This window comes from Drosophila sechellia, chromosome 2L (assembly GCF_004382195.2).
Source record: "Drosophila sechellia strain sech25 chromosome 2L, ASM438219v1, whole genome shotgun sequence".
Taxonomy (NCBI): domain Eukaryota; kingdom Metazoa; phylum Arthropoda; class Insecta; order Diptera; family Drosophilidae; genus Drosophila; species Drosophila sechellia.
In genome coordinates this window covers 20892960-20912285 of record NC_045949.1, presented here as the reverse complement: position 1 = coordinate 20912285, position 19326 = coordinate 20892960, and the positions used below count along the sequence as shown (strand labels likewise).

Here is a 19326-nt window from a genome sequence, read left to right as displayed (position 1 = left end):
TTTTTTTGCAAATAAATAGACACTTACAAGACTGATCAAAATGTGAAAGAACATCAAAATATACTTCAAAGGTGTGGGCGTGGCAGTTCTTGTGGGTGTTAGAGGCGGCGTGGCAAAGTTTTTTTTTGAAAAACCGAAAAAAATTTACAAGACATCTATGTCTCTAGAATCGGCATGCTTAATCTTAACCTTCTAGCTTTTATAGTTCCTGAGATCCATGAGACGGACATGGCTAGATCAACTCGGCTATAGATCTTGATCAAGAATATATATATACTTTATATAGTCGAAAGCGCTTACATTTGCTTGTAACATACTTTTCAACCAATACAGTATACCCTTTTACACTACAAGTGCGTTACTCGTATTTAACCCGTTTTACAATAAATGTGAAACATTTGTTGAATTATTTGAAATTTAATACCTAAGAAATTTTGGCCATTAAAACAGTATATCATAAAATTTTTATTTGTATTTACATATATATATATAAATACAATCTGCTGTAGGTCCAAACGAAAGGTATCGCAATCACTAAAGCGGTTGTATTACCAGAATTTTGAATTTAATGCTTCGGGATGAAAAGTAGTGAACATGTAAAAGGATATATACATATTTAAACAAGAGAAAATGCTCTAGTTGATAATCCCGATTATCATATACTCTTTACACAGCTAGTGGAAATGCGATCGCGAAATTTCATAATTTTTCTGGAAAATCGATAGATTTAGGTGATTAAAATTAGAAAAAATTTAAAAATTGTTGAAAAGTGTGGGCGCGGCAGTTATGGGGTTTTGTAGGTGAAAGAAGGGGCATGGCCACAGTGTTTTGTTTACCGATAAAAATTGGCAAGATAAATAATAAAACGGAAAATAATTTTAAACATATTTCAAAGTACATATTTAAACAAGAGAAAATGCTCTAGTTGATAATCCCGATTATCATATACTCTTTACACAGCTAGTGGAAATGCGATCGCGAAATTTCATAATTTTTCTGGAAAATCGATAGATTTAGGTGATTAAAATTAGAAAAAATTTAAAAATTGTTGAAAAGTGTGGGCGCGGCAGTTATGGGGTTTTGTAGGTGAAAGAAGGGGCATGGCCACAGTGTTTTGTTTACCGATAAAAATTGGCAAGATAAATAATAAAACGGAAAATAATTTTAAACATATTTCAAAGTGGGGGCGTGGAAGTTTTGGGCGGTTTTACGGCGTTGAAGTTTTTTGGTAAATATAAATATGGAGAAATATCACAACACTTTGCAAAAGTGTTGGCGTTGGATATTATTCTTTACTTTATTAAATAATCTTTGTTTTGAACGTGCGAATGTATACATATTAACAGCTACAGATTATATGTAATTATTAATTTATCGTTTCTTATTTCCATATTTATATACTTTTCATCACTTGTACTAAGCAAATGCTCTTCTAAATAGGCTTCTCCTTATTTAATTTACAACACTTGGAAAATGTTTCTAATTTTTTGAAGTGATATTTGATCCTTTGGGGTATTTCTATATAACATTAAATATAGTATGTGAGTCTCTTTCTGTTCATTTACATTGCACACCTAGGGAGCTACACATCTATATTGCAATTTTTATTTACGAATATATTTCGGTTTACTTTGCGTATATTTAGCACAATCGTAACAGAATTTGATTTTAATTTGCTCCAATCTGTACGATTATAAAATCACTATGCCTAAGAATATTGCTATATAGACCCCGCTCAGAAATAATTTCGATATCTTCACTTAATTGCAGATTTTCAGCGATTTCTTCTAGGCTTTTCACTTAAGCATAAGCATATACGTAAGTATGTATATATGATACATAAATGTATTTATATGAGAAATTCACCAAAAATAAACATGTTTTTCGAAAAGTATATGTACTTCGCACTTAAAAAAGATAAGATGAAAACTAAATTACAACAGTCTTGGTAAACTAAATAAAACATAAAATAACTGTAAGCTCTACTGTCTTAACTATCTACCAGTAACATTTAACCACTTTATACACAGGTACATCGATCGGAAATTGAATACAATATAAAAAATAATAATTGTAGAAAGGATACCAGAGGAAGTGAAAAGTTTTATTAGAAATTACACTTTTTTCCGAAATGTTGAGTTTAAACAAACTGACTGACTGGGCTTGATTGACTCGGCTTGATCTTGATCTTTTTTTAAATAATTATCTATACCCTTTAGTCCGACTTGAAACATTTACATTCTCCTCACGGAAGAACGGGTATCAGGTATAGAAACTCAGTTCAGAATCTTGCACTGCTTCCAACAAATCGATGTTTTGGAGTTTGTGGGAGAGCTTAACTTCCTGCGACCTACCCAAAATACGAAATCCTGACTAATCAAACATAATAAACAAGCTTATCTCGACACCGAAGAGGAGAGACTTCCCCCAACTACTATTTTTTACTTAATTATTACTATGGCCCCAGCCACCCTCACTCACTCACCCTTACAAGCCTCCTCTCGTCGTATCACCACCCACTGAGCACCGTTATTTTATTACTGTTTACCGTCCGAGCGTTACTATTGGCGTCCCTTTCCCGTGTACGGTGTCCTAAGTCTGTCGACCCATAACGGAAATGTGCCAATTTTAGTTTCGGTACGTTAATTGTTTTCCTGTCCGCCCACACACCCCTCTTACCACGTTTTCTACTCTTACATCCAATGGAAGGTTTCAAGTGCATTAAAAAGATCATGGGTGGTAAATTAACCTATTGAGGCGTCACTTTGTAGACCGTCGTTCCTCAGACGGCAGGACCGCTAGTTAACGGTAATTGATTCCATGTTTTTCATCCTATTACAAACAATTATATTTATGCACACTATATATGTAAGTTCCTATGATATACATAGATACCGATTGTCAAATCGGTTTAAAATTAGAGTTGTAAATTAAAAAAGACTAACAAAAGAACTAAGGAGATAAAGTGGTCTTAGCTTTAGTATTTTGCATGATTGCATGAATTGAGATATACATACATACAAAGATACATTGGCATATAGGCGCATAGCTAATTATCTAAGATCGATCAGGATAGAAGCTTATACATACATATACATATACACAACTTTAACCATAACTTTAAGTACAATCAAGTGTTAGCCTTCTTCGTGGTAACTTATTAACAGTTTTAGGTCTTATCTAAAGTATACATATTTCTTGATATTTAACAGATATATTTTAAGTAACCGTTATTTTTATTTTAATTATCAAAAAACATATACTAAGCTCATCAAAATATATGTAATCCATATGGTTAATGTATCTGTTTATGTTTTAAAGCAAATTATTTATCTTGCTAATACAAATTTAAATAATTATACCAATATGTTACTAATATTTCATAGCATGTAATGAACAACAAAAGGACCCACGTGTGCAATCTAAGGCAGTCCTGCTTGGTAAAGCAGTCGACTTCCTACATCAGTCAATTAAAAAACTGCGTTACTGCTTGCAAATGTCCTTTGCAACAATAAAAGCGCTCGGAAATTCAAAACAAATCATTTTGAAAAGTAAAGCTTATTCTTTATTTCTGTCATGTTTTGTCTTTTTACCGAAACGAGAGTCATGTCTTCCTATATTAGCCCAGTAAATCTATATAAATATGGATTTTATAGGATCGAACATGCTCTTTTACAACTTTACAATCATTTGACTAAAATTATAAAACTCTCTAAAGATGTATAGAATTAAATGTGTGCCTGAAGAAATGAAGTATCAGATCGAAAATTAAAATTTCTTATTGTAAATTAAATATTTGCTGGTTAGGTTTATTGCAAAAATGTTCCATAAATGACACAATTGTATGAAAGCATAATAACTCACAAGGTTTCGAACACTCAAGCCGGTGAATCCACCGCGCTGGGGTTCATAAATATCGTTTTTGAGCGCTATAAATGTGTGCAACCACTTTTCAATCCCGTTTCTTACGATCCCGGAACCACCGCGTTATGGATGGCTTACAGAAACTCTCGGAAGGGCTCGTCGAAATTATCATTGATATCAGCAAAGCTCGTGGCATTGTTGACCACTCCGACACCAACCCCGATTCCAACTCCCAGGCCCACCGATGTAGTGCCATTTAGTATAAGCCTAGGCTGCTGCGATTGAATGCTCATGCTGGTCCCCAGATGGCCATGGCCATGAATCGCTTGCTGATGGTGCGGAAGATGGCTGGCTTGCTGCTGCTGCTGCTGCTGCTCCATCGGTGTCTGCAAGTGTATGGCTTGTGATTGGATGCTCTGCATCGCGGGGCTGGCGGTCACTGTGGTAGCGTTCAGCAGGCTGCCGTCGGTAGCTGCCAAGAGGGCGCAGTCAAAGGGTCCTCCGCTGGCCAGGGTATCCTCAAAGCATAGCGTCGCTGCATTGGAATTTAAAGCAATACCACTCGCTACTGGTCCCCCACTTTCGGAGGTAAGATTTGAGAGCAGCACCCCACCAACGGCCCCCGAGTTCAGCTCCAAGGCCGCCGCCTCCTCATTGCGCTTGGAGAGTATTATGTGCGTCAGATTTATGATATAGTTTTTGGCCAGTGTGAGTGTTTCAATCTTGGACAGCCGTCGCTCCATCTCCACGTGCGGTATGACCTCTCGAAGCGATTGAAACGCATCGTTTAGGCTGTGCATCCGCATTCGCTCGCGTTCATTTGACTCCAGACGACGCATATTCCGCTCCTTAGCGTTCAGGGCGCCTTTCCGCCGCCTACTGGCGTTTGCATTGGAAGAGTTGGAGCTGGTACTGTTCGCTGCAATGGTAGATGGACAGGCTCCTGAGCTAGCATGGTGTACCCGTCCGCGGCCTGATGGCCCATCACCGCCCAGAGAGCAGCCGGACGGATGTCCAGTGTTGGTGGTGCTGCCACCCCCGTTGCTGCTGCCGCCTCCGCCGCTCGTGTCATCGCTTTGCGAACTGGAGTCTGTCATCTCCAGGTCATAAGTATTATTGCTTAGCTGGAAGCAGCAAAAATGGAAGACATTATAATAGGTCCATTCGCTTGGCCTTTTTACGATCTACCTGTGAAGTTCGTCTGGTGGCACGACGGACGGGTCGAGAACTTCCCTCCGCCGATTCTGAAGACAGTCCATTGTGTCCGTCTGTGTTGTAATTGTTGTTATTGTGATGCAATTGATGTTGTAATTGCATAAAATCATGGCTGCCCATTAGTTCCGTTAGCTGTGTGGCATCCATGATTGTTGAAGCCTTCTGTTGGCGGAACAAAAATCGTCGACTGTAAAAATCAAAACACATTACAAATAGTTTATTATATAATACAGAACTCCAAGAAGAGTATCTTACTATGGCGCAAGCTAACAGTTAAAACGTGATATCTGCACAAATAAACATGTAAAACCTACAAATCCTGCGTGGTATTTGCTTTAAGTCGAAAAATCAGCCAGAGTAAAGAAATGTCTTTACTAAATTTAGATTTTTCTTCGTTTTATTGTTCGTCTTGACTGTTTCTGTCGGTATACCAAAAACACTTTGACCACGCCCCTTGACAGTTTTGAACAATTGTTAAATTTTTTCTGGTATATTCCCCAATATCTATATAGAAATTTCGCGGTCACATTTCCACTAGCTGAGTAGCAGGTATCTGATAGTCGGGGAACTCCGACCTCTCTATTGCTATTTTTTTAAATTCTTCATTGCACTCCGAATTGATCAGACGCAGAAAATAATCATTCTGAAAGTGGGAAAGAAAAAAAATTTTGATATTTTATGAATACTGGTATTAAACTTATACAAACTCACAATTGTTGAATACGCTGTGCTTTTGCTTCATCAATACGCCAATTTTCGATAAAGAAAAAATGGCCAAAATCATTTTCTTTGATTATTGTTGACTAGTTTTTATCTATGCGCACCTTTGATATTAACATTTGCCATTGGACGTTTCTATTTGCTACAATAAAAAAGTTCGTATACAGCTGTCTCATAATATAATATTTCAAACGTATTATTATACCCATTACTCGTAGAGTAAAAGAGTTTAATAGATTCGTTGAAAAGTATGTAACAGGCATAAGGAAGCGTTTCCGACTATATATGTATATATATTCTTGATCAGGATCAATAGCCTAGTCGATCTGGCCTTGTCCGTCCGTCTGTCTGTCTGTCCGAACGTCTCGATCTTAGGAACTATAAAAGCTAAAATATTGAAATTAGGCATGTAGCTTCCAGAGACATAGACGCTGCGCAGGTTTGTTGACCCATGTTGCAAACGCCCAAAAACCGCCGAAAACTGCAACAGCCACACTTTTGCAAAATGTTTTGGTATTCCTTCGTCTTATTGTTTGTCTTGCTAATTTCTATCGGTATACCATACCGACTTAGCACTCTCTCTGGCTTTTGTTAGAATCTATTGCATTTATAACATAAACGCTATATAACATAATCATAAACATATTCTCTCTTGTTTTTACATATTATTACTGACTTACAAAAGATTTACAAAGATCTGTGATGCTTGCACCCGACAGATGAAAAAGTATGTAAATTAAGTTTTTGTGTTAGAGATGGATATTGAATATATGTACATGGAATATATCGCAGTCCAGATTCGATATACAACGCACGTCCGAAGATCTGGCTAACCAGTGTTCAGGTAAATGATCTGTGTCATCTTTAAGCCATTCCATTTTATTGTAAATGATACGCAGTTGTTTGCCCCTAGGTCGAGCCAGCTCCTTAAACAGTTCAGATTCAAACTGTGTGTTTTATACTTATGTTAGGTGGTTCGAAACGTAGAACCCATTCTGACCAACAGGTGGCACAGGAATAGCCTTTGCCCACCTAAAACGAAGTTAGTTGATACGTCACAAATATTGCTAGACGATGGTGATTGCACTACATTATCAGAGGCTACATTATCATACCTTTGACATGTATGGTATCGGTCGTACCCCGCGAAATGTAGCCAGGAGATGAAGAAACTTGCCTTGGTGACGCTTTTTCAAATCTTTACCTAAAAGCAAACACGTTATGTGTTTACTATAATATTTTCCCATCTACTCAGTGATTTAAATATTTTATAGTTTCATAAATAGAGAGCGATTTGTTCATGCAGTAGTTTTCTCAGTGTCAAATACTTTTTTTTAGCGAAAAAAAGGCATCAAATGCACCAAATAAGTTCTAATATGAAAGCCTTTCTAACATTCTTAAGCAGTTCTGACAGTAATGATTAAAAATGTGCAGAGCAGGCCGGCACCTAGATAATAGTTAATGATGACGTGTATGATTTTTAGTGTTTCTGTGATGTTTAATTTCGCGTGCACTAGAACTACAGACAATGCTATAGTGGAGTTCCCCGACTATCAGGTACCAATATATCAGAAAAAAAAATAGACTGTTTGTGGGCGTAGAGTGGGCATGGCAAAAATATTTGCTTATTAAATTTACAAGTCCAGCAAAAATATGAAAAAAGATAAAAACATTTTTCAAAAGCACTGGCGTGACAGGTTTGCTCGGTTTGTAGATGTTAGAGTGGGTGTGGCAAGATGGGTCAACAAACTTGAGCTGCGTCTATGTCTCTACAATCTGAATATTTAGTCTCAACCGATCAGCTTTTAAGCTCAAGGAAGCTGGGGTCGGAAAAATCGAATTTATTAAATTTGAAATCTGGAATTGTTTTCCCACCAATTATTTTTTTGCCCACATCCAGTTTTTTAGATATAAATTTTTAAAAAGTTCAAAAATCAAAAAGTTGACGATTTTCAAATTTTTTTATTCGCAATAACATCGTTTAGAATTTTGAAAAAATGTTCAAGTAAATCTCGGTCTACTCAGAGAATAATGCGTTTGACCATCTCTTACAACTAAATATTACCAATATAATTGTTTGCACAACCATTATTATTAGTTTTTATCGTGTGCACACCCTTAAAAAAACCTATACAACGTTTTTTTTTGTTTGCGCACATTTAAAAATAACCAATTGCCCTAGTCCGCCTCTTAAAAATATGTTTTTTCAATAAATAGATGGACAGAACCAGATCGACTCTGCTATTGATCCCGATCAAGAATATAAATACTTTATATGGTCGGAAAAGTTTCCGCCTACCTATTATATACTTTTCAACGAATCTAGTTCATATACCATTTTACTCTACGAGTAACGGGTATAAAAATGTACCTATCATTTACCTATACCTGCAATTAGGTTGATGAAAAGTCCATAGATGCAAAAAAAAACTCCAATACGGTTCGAGATGACCTTTGTGTTCCTTGGACGTGTTTGCCATTATAAGGATGCCAACAATATATCATAATTTAAATCGATGAAGAATAGCATTCATCGTACCAAATGAAAGAGCTCTATAAGACCAAATGCTGTTTAAACTGCGGTTTTAGTAACTGATAATATTCTTTCACCAGATCGATTGTGCTCTAAAAAATCGCGGTCGGATATGCAGCGGTCTCCACTGACCACGAAACACGCTTTGAACAAGAATTCGACTTTTTTCGTTTAAAACATCACCATATAGATATCGCGAGCCATCATAATTCGGGCCTTCTTTTGGTTTCATTTAGTGCACTGTTGTACATCGTCGATTGCTTGTATTTTGTAATGGTACAGTGGTGTTCTCAAACTCTTGTAATAGGCTATGGATTCTGTATAAGAAGTGCCATAGAGCCTGAGTCGACGAGGACTTTGGAGTTTGGTGAGATCTTCGCAGGCGTGGCCTTTGCCTTAATCGTCCAGCGAAGAAGGCAACAGCAGGCGTGCGATTTTCGTTTCCAAAATGGTGACTAATAGCAAATTTCTTCTTTCTGATCTCCAGATTACTGAAAGTCGGATAAGTCGCTCTCGAATATTAGGGTACTGGAAAAAGAGAGATCCCAAGTTGCGAGGTTCGCCGGATATCAATTGCTGTCGTGTTGTCAGATTCACTTTAATGTGTGTGAGTATATGAATTTGTGAAAGACTTTCATTTACCAATAGTAATGATTATTTAAAAAAGTTTTGGCTCGCGAACTGATAAACCCCTATAGTGCACTATAACTACACGGTTCATGTTACTTACTATATATCCCCGTACTCTCTAGACAACAAATCATGCTTGAGTAAGAGTGGGCGTGGCCAGAATGTTTTTCGCATTACGATTAAAAAGATGTTGAATGTTTTTATCGCATCTATTTTAATTATAGCGAAATGCAAAAAAATGAAACCTATCCCAAAACGAATTAAAAATTATGCCGCTTCGTTTTCATGAAATAAAAGTTTACCCGTTTAATGTTTTCTTTAATTTGGGAATACATCAACTTCTTGCTAAACTCTTCTGTACGTAAACAATATACCCTTTTTGCCAAGAGTTGAGGAGTATAAAAAACATTTACCGATGAAACGCTTTTGCCGCGTTGTCGTTGTTATGGTTATGCCCTTTGGCTTACCAGCATTTGACCCGGAACCTGCATCAGCGTTTAAAGCGTGAGACAGACCAAGGAATACGCGGGACGACAAATGTACATTGACTTTGTTGTAATAGAAACCGTGCACTTTTGCAGTGCATTTATTCCGTCGTCGGTGTTGAATGAAACAAAAGTGTCGCTATTATTTAACGACAACAGCTCCTTGGACTTCAGACTCTTTGGGATCTCTTAAGAAATGGCAAGGCTTAACATAGCGGCGGTCTATGCAAAGTACAGGTTTATAAATTCCATTTAACAGTTTCTTTCATTTTTATTTAAGTCATTGTATTATAATCGCATATTTTTTGTTAAGATTTACAGAGTTTTGTCTTAGAAGGACACAAAGGGGCTCCAAGATTTCCCCGTATGCCTTAATAATTAAATTAATATAAAAAAAAAAAAGTTTGGTCTGTAAAAATGTATTTATAATTCAATTGGGTTTTAAAGGCAGAAAATAAGTTTACCATTTCGGTTAGCAAACAGTAGATGAATAGCCTTAAACCAACGCATAATCACAAAAAATTCTTGGACTTCTTTATTTAGAAAACTTCCGCACAACCTTTAAATTTGTTTGTCATATCATGGGAATGGCTAAACGTTACCTCGATCAAGGCAATACGATAGAAATGTCTACTTTTTCTTTGGAGACAACTGAAAATTTCACTTTCATTGTTGTCGCAAGAAAGGGGTTTGAGGATCTTAGCGATGCAACCTGCACCTGGTCTTGTGTAATATTTATTACGCTTTCTATTAAATAAAGCATACTTTTGTGAGCAATTGTTTTCCTTTTCTGTGCGGTCCACCCGCTAAGTTACAACAACGTATACTGCAGTTGACAAGTGTATGGGGAATTTTGTAAATGAAGTAAACTTATGCCATGCCCGAATGGCTACCGATTGCTGAAAATAAATAAAGTCAGTTTTCTATGCTTTCTATTATTTTTTTAGTGGTTTGCTTGTGTCAGCTTTCCCTAATTAGTTGGCTATTTACGGAGACTCATAGCTGCAAATTTATATTTTGTAATTGTTTTTACTCAACCTAACAAGGCATTTCGGCCAGCTTAATTGTATTGACAACTTACATGTATTTGGACGTAACTAATCCACGATGTTTTTAAATATATAAAAGCACTTTTTAACAACTCTCACAATTCATGATGCATTTCATTTTTGCTAACTATTTATATAGATGCTTGGCTATCCTTTTTGATTTCCCATTCTAAGCAATAGTATTTATTTAAAACTTCCGCACAATTCAAATCAAGTTTCTCGGGAGCGCACAACGATTACCGGAAACGCGGAAGCGCTGGTGATGACGGCCACTTGTGGAATGGCTGAAAGAACGAAGCGGTGCCATCGGCCGACCCGAGTCCAGACAAAAGACGAATCACAAGCCTGGCCGATGGGAGTCGAGTCGAGCAACAAGTCCACCCAGCAGAGGGGGCTGGAGCTTCCGCCCGCACGAGAGCCTGAGTCGAAACAGACTGGCGAATGGAGAGCAACTGAAAATACTCAAAAACGGAGTGGATCTCTGAGTCAGAGTGTTTTTTTCGTATTTTCCAAAGGATTGAGGTGCCACATCTGAATTTAGAGGATTATGTTCTGTGGGTCCTTTAATTAATGTCTGCATATTGATAATGCAGTCCTTACCCACGATAACTCCTTAATATAAATACTAAGTAACTGTTTGAATATATTTTTTGTATATGAAAATGTTTACGAATGTAACTAATGTGAGTTACCTTTTAGTGCCTGCACTATTTATAAAGTTTTTATAGCCAAAGAAATTGTTTGTTTTCGACCCCAATATTATAATTTTGTGCATTCTGACCGAAACTCGTATTTAAGAATTATTAAATATTTGGCAAACAAAAACTCCGTTAGCAGGGCAAGACTTTCCATTACATTATATCAATAAGTACTAGCTTTCATGAAAAACGAACGTAAAAACGTAAAACGAATATACCCTTCCCGGCACGTTATCCCAGGCTAGTCCACACATATACAGATGCAGTTCAAATGCCACCACACATATTTGCCCAACGGGGTGGCTTGTGCCTCGGAGTTCCTAGACATGGACACCACGTGCTCTGGCTCAACTCCAGAGGGGGGTATTGAGCCATAGGGCGGGGGCACCCACAAGGAACTATGGGAAATTTTACCACTATTTCTGAACAAAATTAATAACTCCAGAACGGAGAGAGATATTAAGATAATTTTGCATTGGGTTACACTAGCCCATGTCTCTTATGATACCAAAAATTGTGAGCGGGGCAACGCCCCTTATATATTTTTTATAAAATTTTTCGAAGTGTGGTCGTGACCGGTTCGGCGGGTTTAGGGCGTTATAGTGGGCGTGGCAAAATGAGTCAACAAACTTGCGCTGCGTCTATGTCTCTAGAATTTTTATGCTCAACCTTCTAGCTTTTATAGTTCCTGAGATCTCCACGTTCATACGGACAGACAAACATGGCTAGATTGACTAGGTTATTGATCCTGATCAAGAATATATATACTTTATAAAGTCGGAAACGCTTCCTTCTGCCTGTTACATACTTTTCAACGAACCTAGTACACCCTTTTACTCTACGAGTAAAAGGTATAATTATCTCTTATCTGATTATTACTCTGAACTTGGAAAAGTGTGCTTAAGTCATAATAATCTAAAGCAATTATCTAAACAAGAATAATAAGCTACAACATGAGGTACATTTCATTGATTTTTAAGTTCAGTCATCAAACAAATGCTTTTGTGAGGCAACTTATATTTTACTCAGTTTTGGGTACAACACGAGTTTTTTTTATTTTGACAGTCACATGCACTTTATAAAAGTCACACTGTTTTAATCAGCTGCTTTATTAATAGATTTGGCCAGAAAAAGTGGATAAATTTCCCATAGTGCAAGGGTCTACGTAAGGGGCGGATGACTAGCCTGATTAGTACATGTGACGCATTTTGCTTGCGACGGCCTGCATTCGACTGCGGCTGACTTTCCACTTGGCTGTCGCCAGCTCCTTTGTTACCAACTCCGATTGACTGAGTGAGTTGTATACTGTTATTATTATTATCGTCTGTTTGTCCACGCTCTTGTTGCTGTTGGTTATCACAGTGCTTATGCCCTTATCGGGAGGGCTCTATCTCATGATAAACTATTGTTGGCAGATAATGAAATGTTGCTAGGAAAGCTATTTTGCTTATTCGAATGTTGCGAGCCTCCCTCCAACGATATGTGCGTATGCGGTTTTTTATATGACTAATATTTCTTTTGTTTGATTTGGATCAAAGGGATTTTTATAATTGCTGCAATATTGCATGGAGAAAACTTTCATGTAAAAATGTTTCATGTAAACTTTCATGAACAAAAATGATGTTAGTCCCTGACATGAGGGCACTGCTGCAATTGCAACAGGTTATTCCAAGTCCAAATTGGTATTGGCCCTTTATTAAATAAATAATTGTTAAGGTGGATGTATGATGAATGCGTTTAAAAATATGTTGCATGTAGAAGGAGCTTTACCCCGACCCTGGAAATGACATATAAAATACGCAGTCTAGAGCTCAGTTTCCTTCGACATGATTGGAGAGACCTTTCTGAGTTGTGGGAACATTATAACTGATGCTTTTGGATTTAATACTTGCTTTAAAACTGAATTATGCATAATGCATTATTGCAATATTTCTTTAATATTAGTCAACCAAGGGAAAAGTTTATTTACTGAAAAAAAGTCCTTCTTCCCTTTTTATTTGCTTTTTTCACTAATTCCTCTTCAGCCAAGTGTTTCCAAATACAAATTGACAGTTCATATTTTTAAACTGGCAACTCAGTTGCAAGGGATGGGAACAAGAAATAGAGGTAGTACAAGCCGCATGTTGTCGACATTATGTAAATCACCCGTCGGCAGCGTAAGCAGTTGCGCGCCCCACCTCTTTCAGCCAAAGCATGGAAACAATGAACAGAAAGAAAAACAGGAGACATAGCTGGAAAATAAGGGAAAAATTGTTTAGCCAAAAGCTTTTTACAGTTCCGGATAGGATAGGAACGTTTCGATTATTTCAGACTAGTGAGTCTTTGCGTTAGCGGTGCTCATCAACAGTTGGTTGGTCCTCTGATCTGGTCTGTCGTTTTCTTTGACTTATTAAAACGAGCATTGCACTCGACGTTTCGTCGTACACAAAGGTCAATAAATGAGTGCCCATTTGCACCAATAGCAATATTGTATAAACATTGCATTTAATAAGGTTTTTAGAATTTGGTGCAATACTTGACGAGTAGAATGCATAAAAAATATTAAAATACCATTAGAAAATAATTGGTAATTGAACTAGAGAGAACAGTTTTTGATATCCACTTAGCGATAGGATAATAGATCTGGCTTTTTAATTATGGTTTTTAGACGTACTTACACAGGTAGAGCGTTAATATAATAATATATTAATAATATATATTATAATATATATATATGTATAAATATAATATATACATAATTTATAATATATTAATATAAGCATCCGTTGTAAAACCTTTTTAAATATATAGAGATGTTTATCCTAACAATAGAAATTGGTCTCATCAAAGGAACTCTCATACACACAGCGTTCCCTCCCTCCGCCTACTATTAATCCATAAATCCTGACAACAGCAACCTGCAGTCCTCGGGCGAGCATTCAATGCCTTTAATTAAATCAAACGGGAAGTTCACACAACTCAACTGACATTTTAAGAACCGTTTTCGACTTTAACACGTTTAAATCACAAATTTGATCATAGCAAGGCATTCCCGTCACAGCCACGAACCATCATGATGGTCCTAAGCCGGGCAGAAAAATCGCACCCGCGGTTATTTAAAAATTCTGAAGACAAGAGAAAATATTATAAGGCAATAATAAATAAAAAGGGAGCATGGCTGCGAACGAGGGAAAAAAGTTAAGTAGGCGTACCTCAGTCTCACCATCGCATACCCCCTGGGCCCAAAACATCCCACGCGACTTGTCAAATGTCAATAGCAAAAAGTCTTCGTCCTCCTCTTAGTCGACATCTACTCAACATTCTCGTCCTCTTTCGCTGCCGATCACCACAAGAAGCCTCGTTGACAGGCCCCAACAATTTCTCCCCCTTGCCAATTGGGCTGGGGAAGGGGGTTGGTCAGCCTGTTGGCGTATTTACATTTATTAGATCCGAGATAGCTGTAAATTGTATGTATATTACTTACAATTCACCTATAATATTTACTTTCCTTATTACTTAATATTAGTATTAGTTTCAACTTGGTCTCTGCTAAAGGAAGTTACCATTTTGAAAATTTCCTCAATGGTTTTTAAAATGTTTTAAGGACACACACACATTTACATATAACCTGTAGACATATGTGTATATATTTAGTACCACTATAGTCGATATCTTTCTCTATGCCCATAGTAATTTGCACACCTAAGTACAGATGAGTACAGCTCCTACCGAAAAAAATGTGCATAAATATAGTGAAATCGAACGAAAGAACAGCTTTTTGCGGTTTGAGTGGGCGTGACCAAAATTTTTTCGCCACTTCAGAAATGATACTAATTCCGCAACTCATTAAGAAATAAGGAGGAGGGACGTCAATGCAAGTGACATGGTGGGATTCCATATGATTCATTAAACTGTCTTGCCAATCCTACAATCCCGTAATGCGCCATTAATAACAATTATCAGTATAGCCACTTTCCTATGTGCAAATCACTAAGCATCAAAAGCAGATTTTAGACGTTATTGCACGAGGTCATATCCATTCTCCTCCGAACTTTTTACCCCACTTGCCATTCCATCTAGAACATTCCAATTAATAGCGCTTCATTGAACTTTGTCCTGTAATATAAATGCTAATTTTTCATAGAAACCTTTCAGTAATTTTGTGTCGATTTTCAAGCCATACCTGCAGTGAGTTTATAATATTTTTTTTTGTTAGAAAAGTTTGTAATTTTTTAATCACTAATCAGGCAGAAGTTCAACTTTGATTACATTAACATTGTAAAACAGCACCGGGCTTGGTGTTCAGCCTGTTCTTCCTCATCATAACACGAACGCATCGCCGTGACGTATGCATACTATTTGCTTTTTCCATGTTCATGTTTTAAAGACCCGCCTCCAACTTTTTAATGACACCAATTAGCCACTCTTGAGCTACTGAAGCGAGCCGCGACGCGAAGACTGGGTTAGTAAATATGGCGATGAAGAGGTAAGGCGGTACTAAAAGCTGCCTTTCATATAGTTGCATATCGCTCTGGCTCGTTAAATCAAAATGCGTGCTATAAATTCTCCCGTTTCCGGTGGCCACTGTGTAAATAATAATTATTTATACTTACTTTGTTTTCTCGTTTCAAGTGGGTGCTGATATTTATCAACGCTGAAGTGGTTATATAAATATGAGTTCCTGAAATTCGTTCCTTTAATTTTAAGTCTTGTCTTTTTTGAAAGCATTCTCAGTTGTAAATGGAGCTTTTCATGCTCATACAAACAAATCCTCTTTAATGGATTCCGACCGAGTGATATTTAACGTTGTTTTCACCCTAAGTCAGGTCTTCTATCAATAAAAGCAATGGCTGCGTCGATCCAAGATAACTTCATAACTCATCAAGTAAGGATGAGAGGCATATTAGTCAACTCGGCTGTCAACGCCGCCATACAATTTATTGAATTAGTTTCATTTTATTTATCAATTGTAACAAAAATTGTAACAATTAAGAATAAATTTGAAGATATTATTGATCTTTAGATATTTATTTCAAAACATATCACCTGGTGTACATCAATGCACAACTTTTTCTATAATGTGTTATTTAGGATCTGCCTTATATCGCGCTTATATCGCAATGTCTGCGAATTAGCAGCACGGTTTTTTTTTGGCCTAATGAAGATTTCGATATGTTTATGAATTTGGCATCTTAATTCCAAATAGGATTTATATTATACAAGAGAGAACGCTAAAATTATTGCTCCCGAAATCAAAGCGTTCACAGGGGCGGACAAACAGACATGGCCAGATCGACTCCGCTATTCATCCTGACCAAGAATATATGTATATACTTAATATGGTCGGAAACGCTACCTGTTCAACGAATCCTGGGCTCTCTTTTACTTACGAATACCGTGTATTTTCTTTCTTCAATGCAGTAATAGTAACATAACAGCGCAATTAACAGATAAATGATAAAACCAAACCTCACACTAAGCATGTGAGGACTTACCGAATACCGTGTATAAAACTATTAACACGCTAACATAGCTGTGGTTAGATTTGATATAATATATGTAGAATTCCATAGGTGTGTAGTGCCTTAAAATAATATCGATTCTCGCAAGAAAATCGTCATATGAGCTATCATCTGATATTTTAAAGAACGAGATAGATGATGCCCTTAATGACAGTTTTTTCATTCCTAAGGTTGCGGGTTGTGCAGGTATGTAAGCCTGAGCCAATGTTAATGTCTTATAATCATTTATCATCACAAGTATATAAATATGACGTACAGATTCCTAAGTAAAGTGCTCGAGAATTCTTCTTTTTTTTTTATTATATTTTACCCTTTACTCGTAGAGTAAAAGAGTATACTAGATTCGTTGAAAAGTATGTAACAGGCAATAGAAAACGTTTCCGACCCACAACCCGCTCCAGCCTGCACGCCCGTGCTTTTGAAAATGCTTTGATATTTTCTCATATTTTTGCTGGTTTTGTAAATTTCTATCGATTTGATAAAAAAAAACTTTTTGACACGCCCACTCTAACGCCTAAAACAGCCTAAACCTGCCAAAAACTGCCCAAAACAACCATGCCCACATTTATGAAATTTTTTTGATATGTTTTCATATTTTTGTTACTCTTGTAAGTTTCCATCGATTTACCACGCCCGCACTTTTGAACCACTTTTAAATTTTTCTCTATTTAATCACCAATATCTATCGATATCCCAGAAAAATTATGAAATTTCGCTTTCGCATTTCCACTAGCTGCGTATCTTAATTTCGGGGAACTCGACTATAGCATTCTCTCTCGTTTTTTATGAAATTACTATATACGACTGTATATAGAAAAGCTTTCCGAAGAGATACATGCATCCTATGGATAAAGGCAACAGCAAGTGGTTATTTTTGTGCACGGTGTCAACACATGCACACTCCATTGGCAGTTAAAGAGTCTCCATTGCGATCAAGCCTTCACACTCTATCAGTGCGTCTAGGCCATGTGAACACTTCATAATCGAAAGGGCCACGAAATATTTTGATTTCACACATTACGTGTCGTTAGCCTGGGCGTAGTTACCGCTCAGCCACTTGGTATGGCGCGGTGAGAGCGAAAGGGAGATTCAGTCTCCTTGGGCGTCTGCTTGGCGCCGCTTTGACCAGGCCGCAAATGAGCGAACCTTTGGCCCTCACGACGCCGGCTCCCGACATCACCATCCCTTAATCACTCACACCACGTTAAAATACAGTGGTTGGGGGAGAACAATCTATTTACATTTACACCAAATGTTCAAATTTATTTATCGGTGGGGCTGCGGGAATCCAGGAAGGAATAAGTTGTGGCGGGGGCGTAGGGGAATGGAAAAGCAGTGTAGAAGCAAACGTCGAGCGACGTCACGCAAAAGTTGTTTGCGTTGGCGAATAGAGCGCATAAGTAGGCAACGTTATCTGTTCATTGCGGTGACTGTGTGTGCGGTGAAGTGGGTCGGTGGGTGGAATGTTTACACACAGCCATGGCCATGGGAGTATGCATGGTTGTGAGTATGTGAGGCATGCTGATGAGTTCTGTATGTGTTTTTTCTTGAACAAACTTTAATTGTTTTTGATTTTCCTAAGGATTCAAGTGCCGCGAGTTTTATTACTTGTTTGTTTACTCAACTGAAGGATGATGCATAGAGGTGCGGGGACAGTTTGCCTTTTAGAAGCCTTTTCAAACGCCCAGTTGGAAAAAAAATGAGAAAGTGGAAAGGGGCATAACAGAAATGGTTCTTTCTTGGCTAATTAGATGAGCGTTTGTTGTGATTCGCCTGAAAAAGAGGGGAATTTGAAGTGCTATCCCAAACTCATTCAGTTGCCTGAAAAGATGCTTTTTGACTATAAGCGTTCCACCGGGAACAATAAAGTTACACCAAATGGATGCATGATAGTTAGACAATGTTATGCAAACCCCCTTTTATTAAGTAAACATTGACAACAAAATCAGAACCCTATCCAAAATGTTGTATCTAAATACCACAGAAAGTCCGGCAAAACAAATTTTTTCAGGCTTACTGGTGATATGTAGATATGCAAGTTTGAAAGGTAATACACAAATGCCCAGAGGGTAAGTACATACTCTTATAATGCGTTATAATGCAGAATGAGAAAACTTTACTTGGTGCATTTATTTAGTACAATCATGTTTCGTCACGTTGGACTCGTGACTAGTTTTTAAACTCGTTAAATTTTGTTTCCGTTTAAAAGATATAATTCTTACAGATATTAATGCTGGGATAAATTTATACGGATTTAAAGCCAAAACACAATTTGTTTGCTGTTACTCTTCTTACAAAACACTAATGCTTTAGGAGTTTTTGACCTTCTATGCAAGTAATTTAAGAACAAAATTGATATGAAAAATGAACATTCGCTATAAATATTTTGAGTGTAAACCTTTCCTTTCCAACTTTTTCCACATGAAACTGAGCATCGGCCATTGCTAAAATGTCACGTACTCTGCGGCACAGGTAGCTCCGTGTAAATGTCAAAGATATGCTGAGGGACTCGAAATACCGCTAATTGTTGCACATGCGACGTACTTCATGGCACTTCACTAACCCCTTCATACCCCACCCCACAAATTCAAACTGTATGCATTAGCTTAAAGGCCCGCCACAATGCAGGTT

At 37.3% G+C, this 19326-nt stretch overlaps 1 protein-coding gene across 1 annotated transcript; it reads right to left on the bottom strand.

Moving 5' to 3' along the window:
• Positions 1–3280: 3280 nt before the first annotated feature.
• On the bottom strand, positions 3281–5337 carry LOC6618272 (protein dimmed). The gene is made up of 2 exons (XM_032727663.1): positions 5053–5337; positions 3281–4988 (listed from the first exon to the last, which is right to left on the bottom strand). The coding sequence occupies exons 1-2, from the start codon at positions 5284–5286 to the stop codon at positions 3999–4001; spliced, it is 1224 nt and encodes a 407-aa protein (XP_032583554.1). The 5' UTR covers positions 5287–5337; the 3' UTR covers positions 3281–3998.
• Between the last annotated feature and the right edge of the window lie 13989 nt (positions 5338–19326).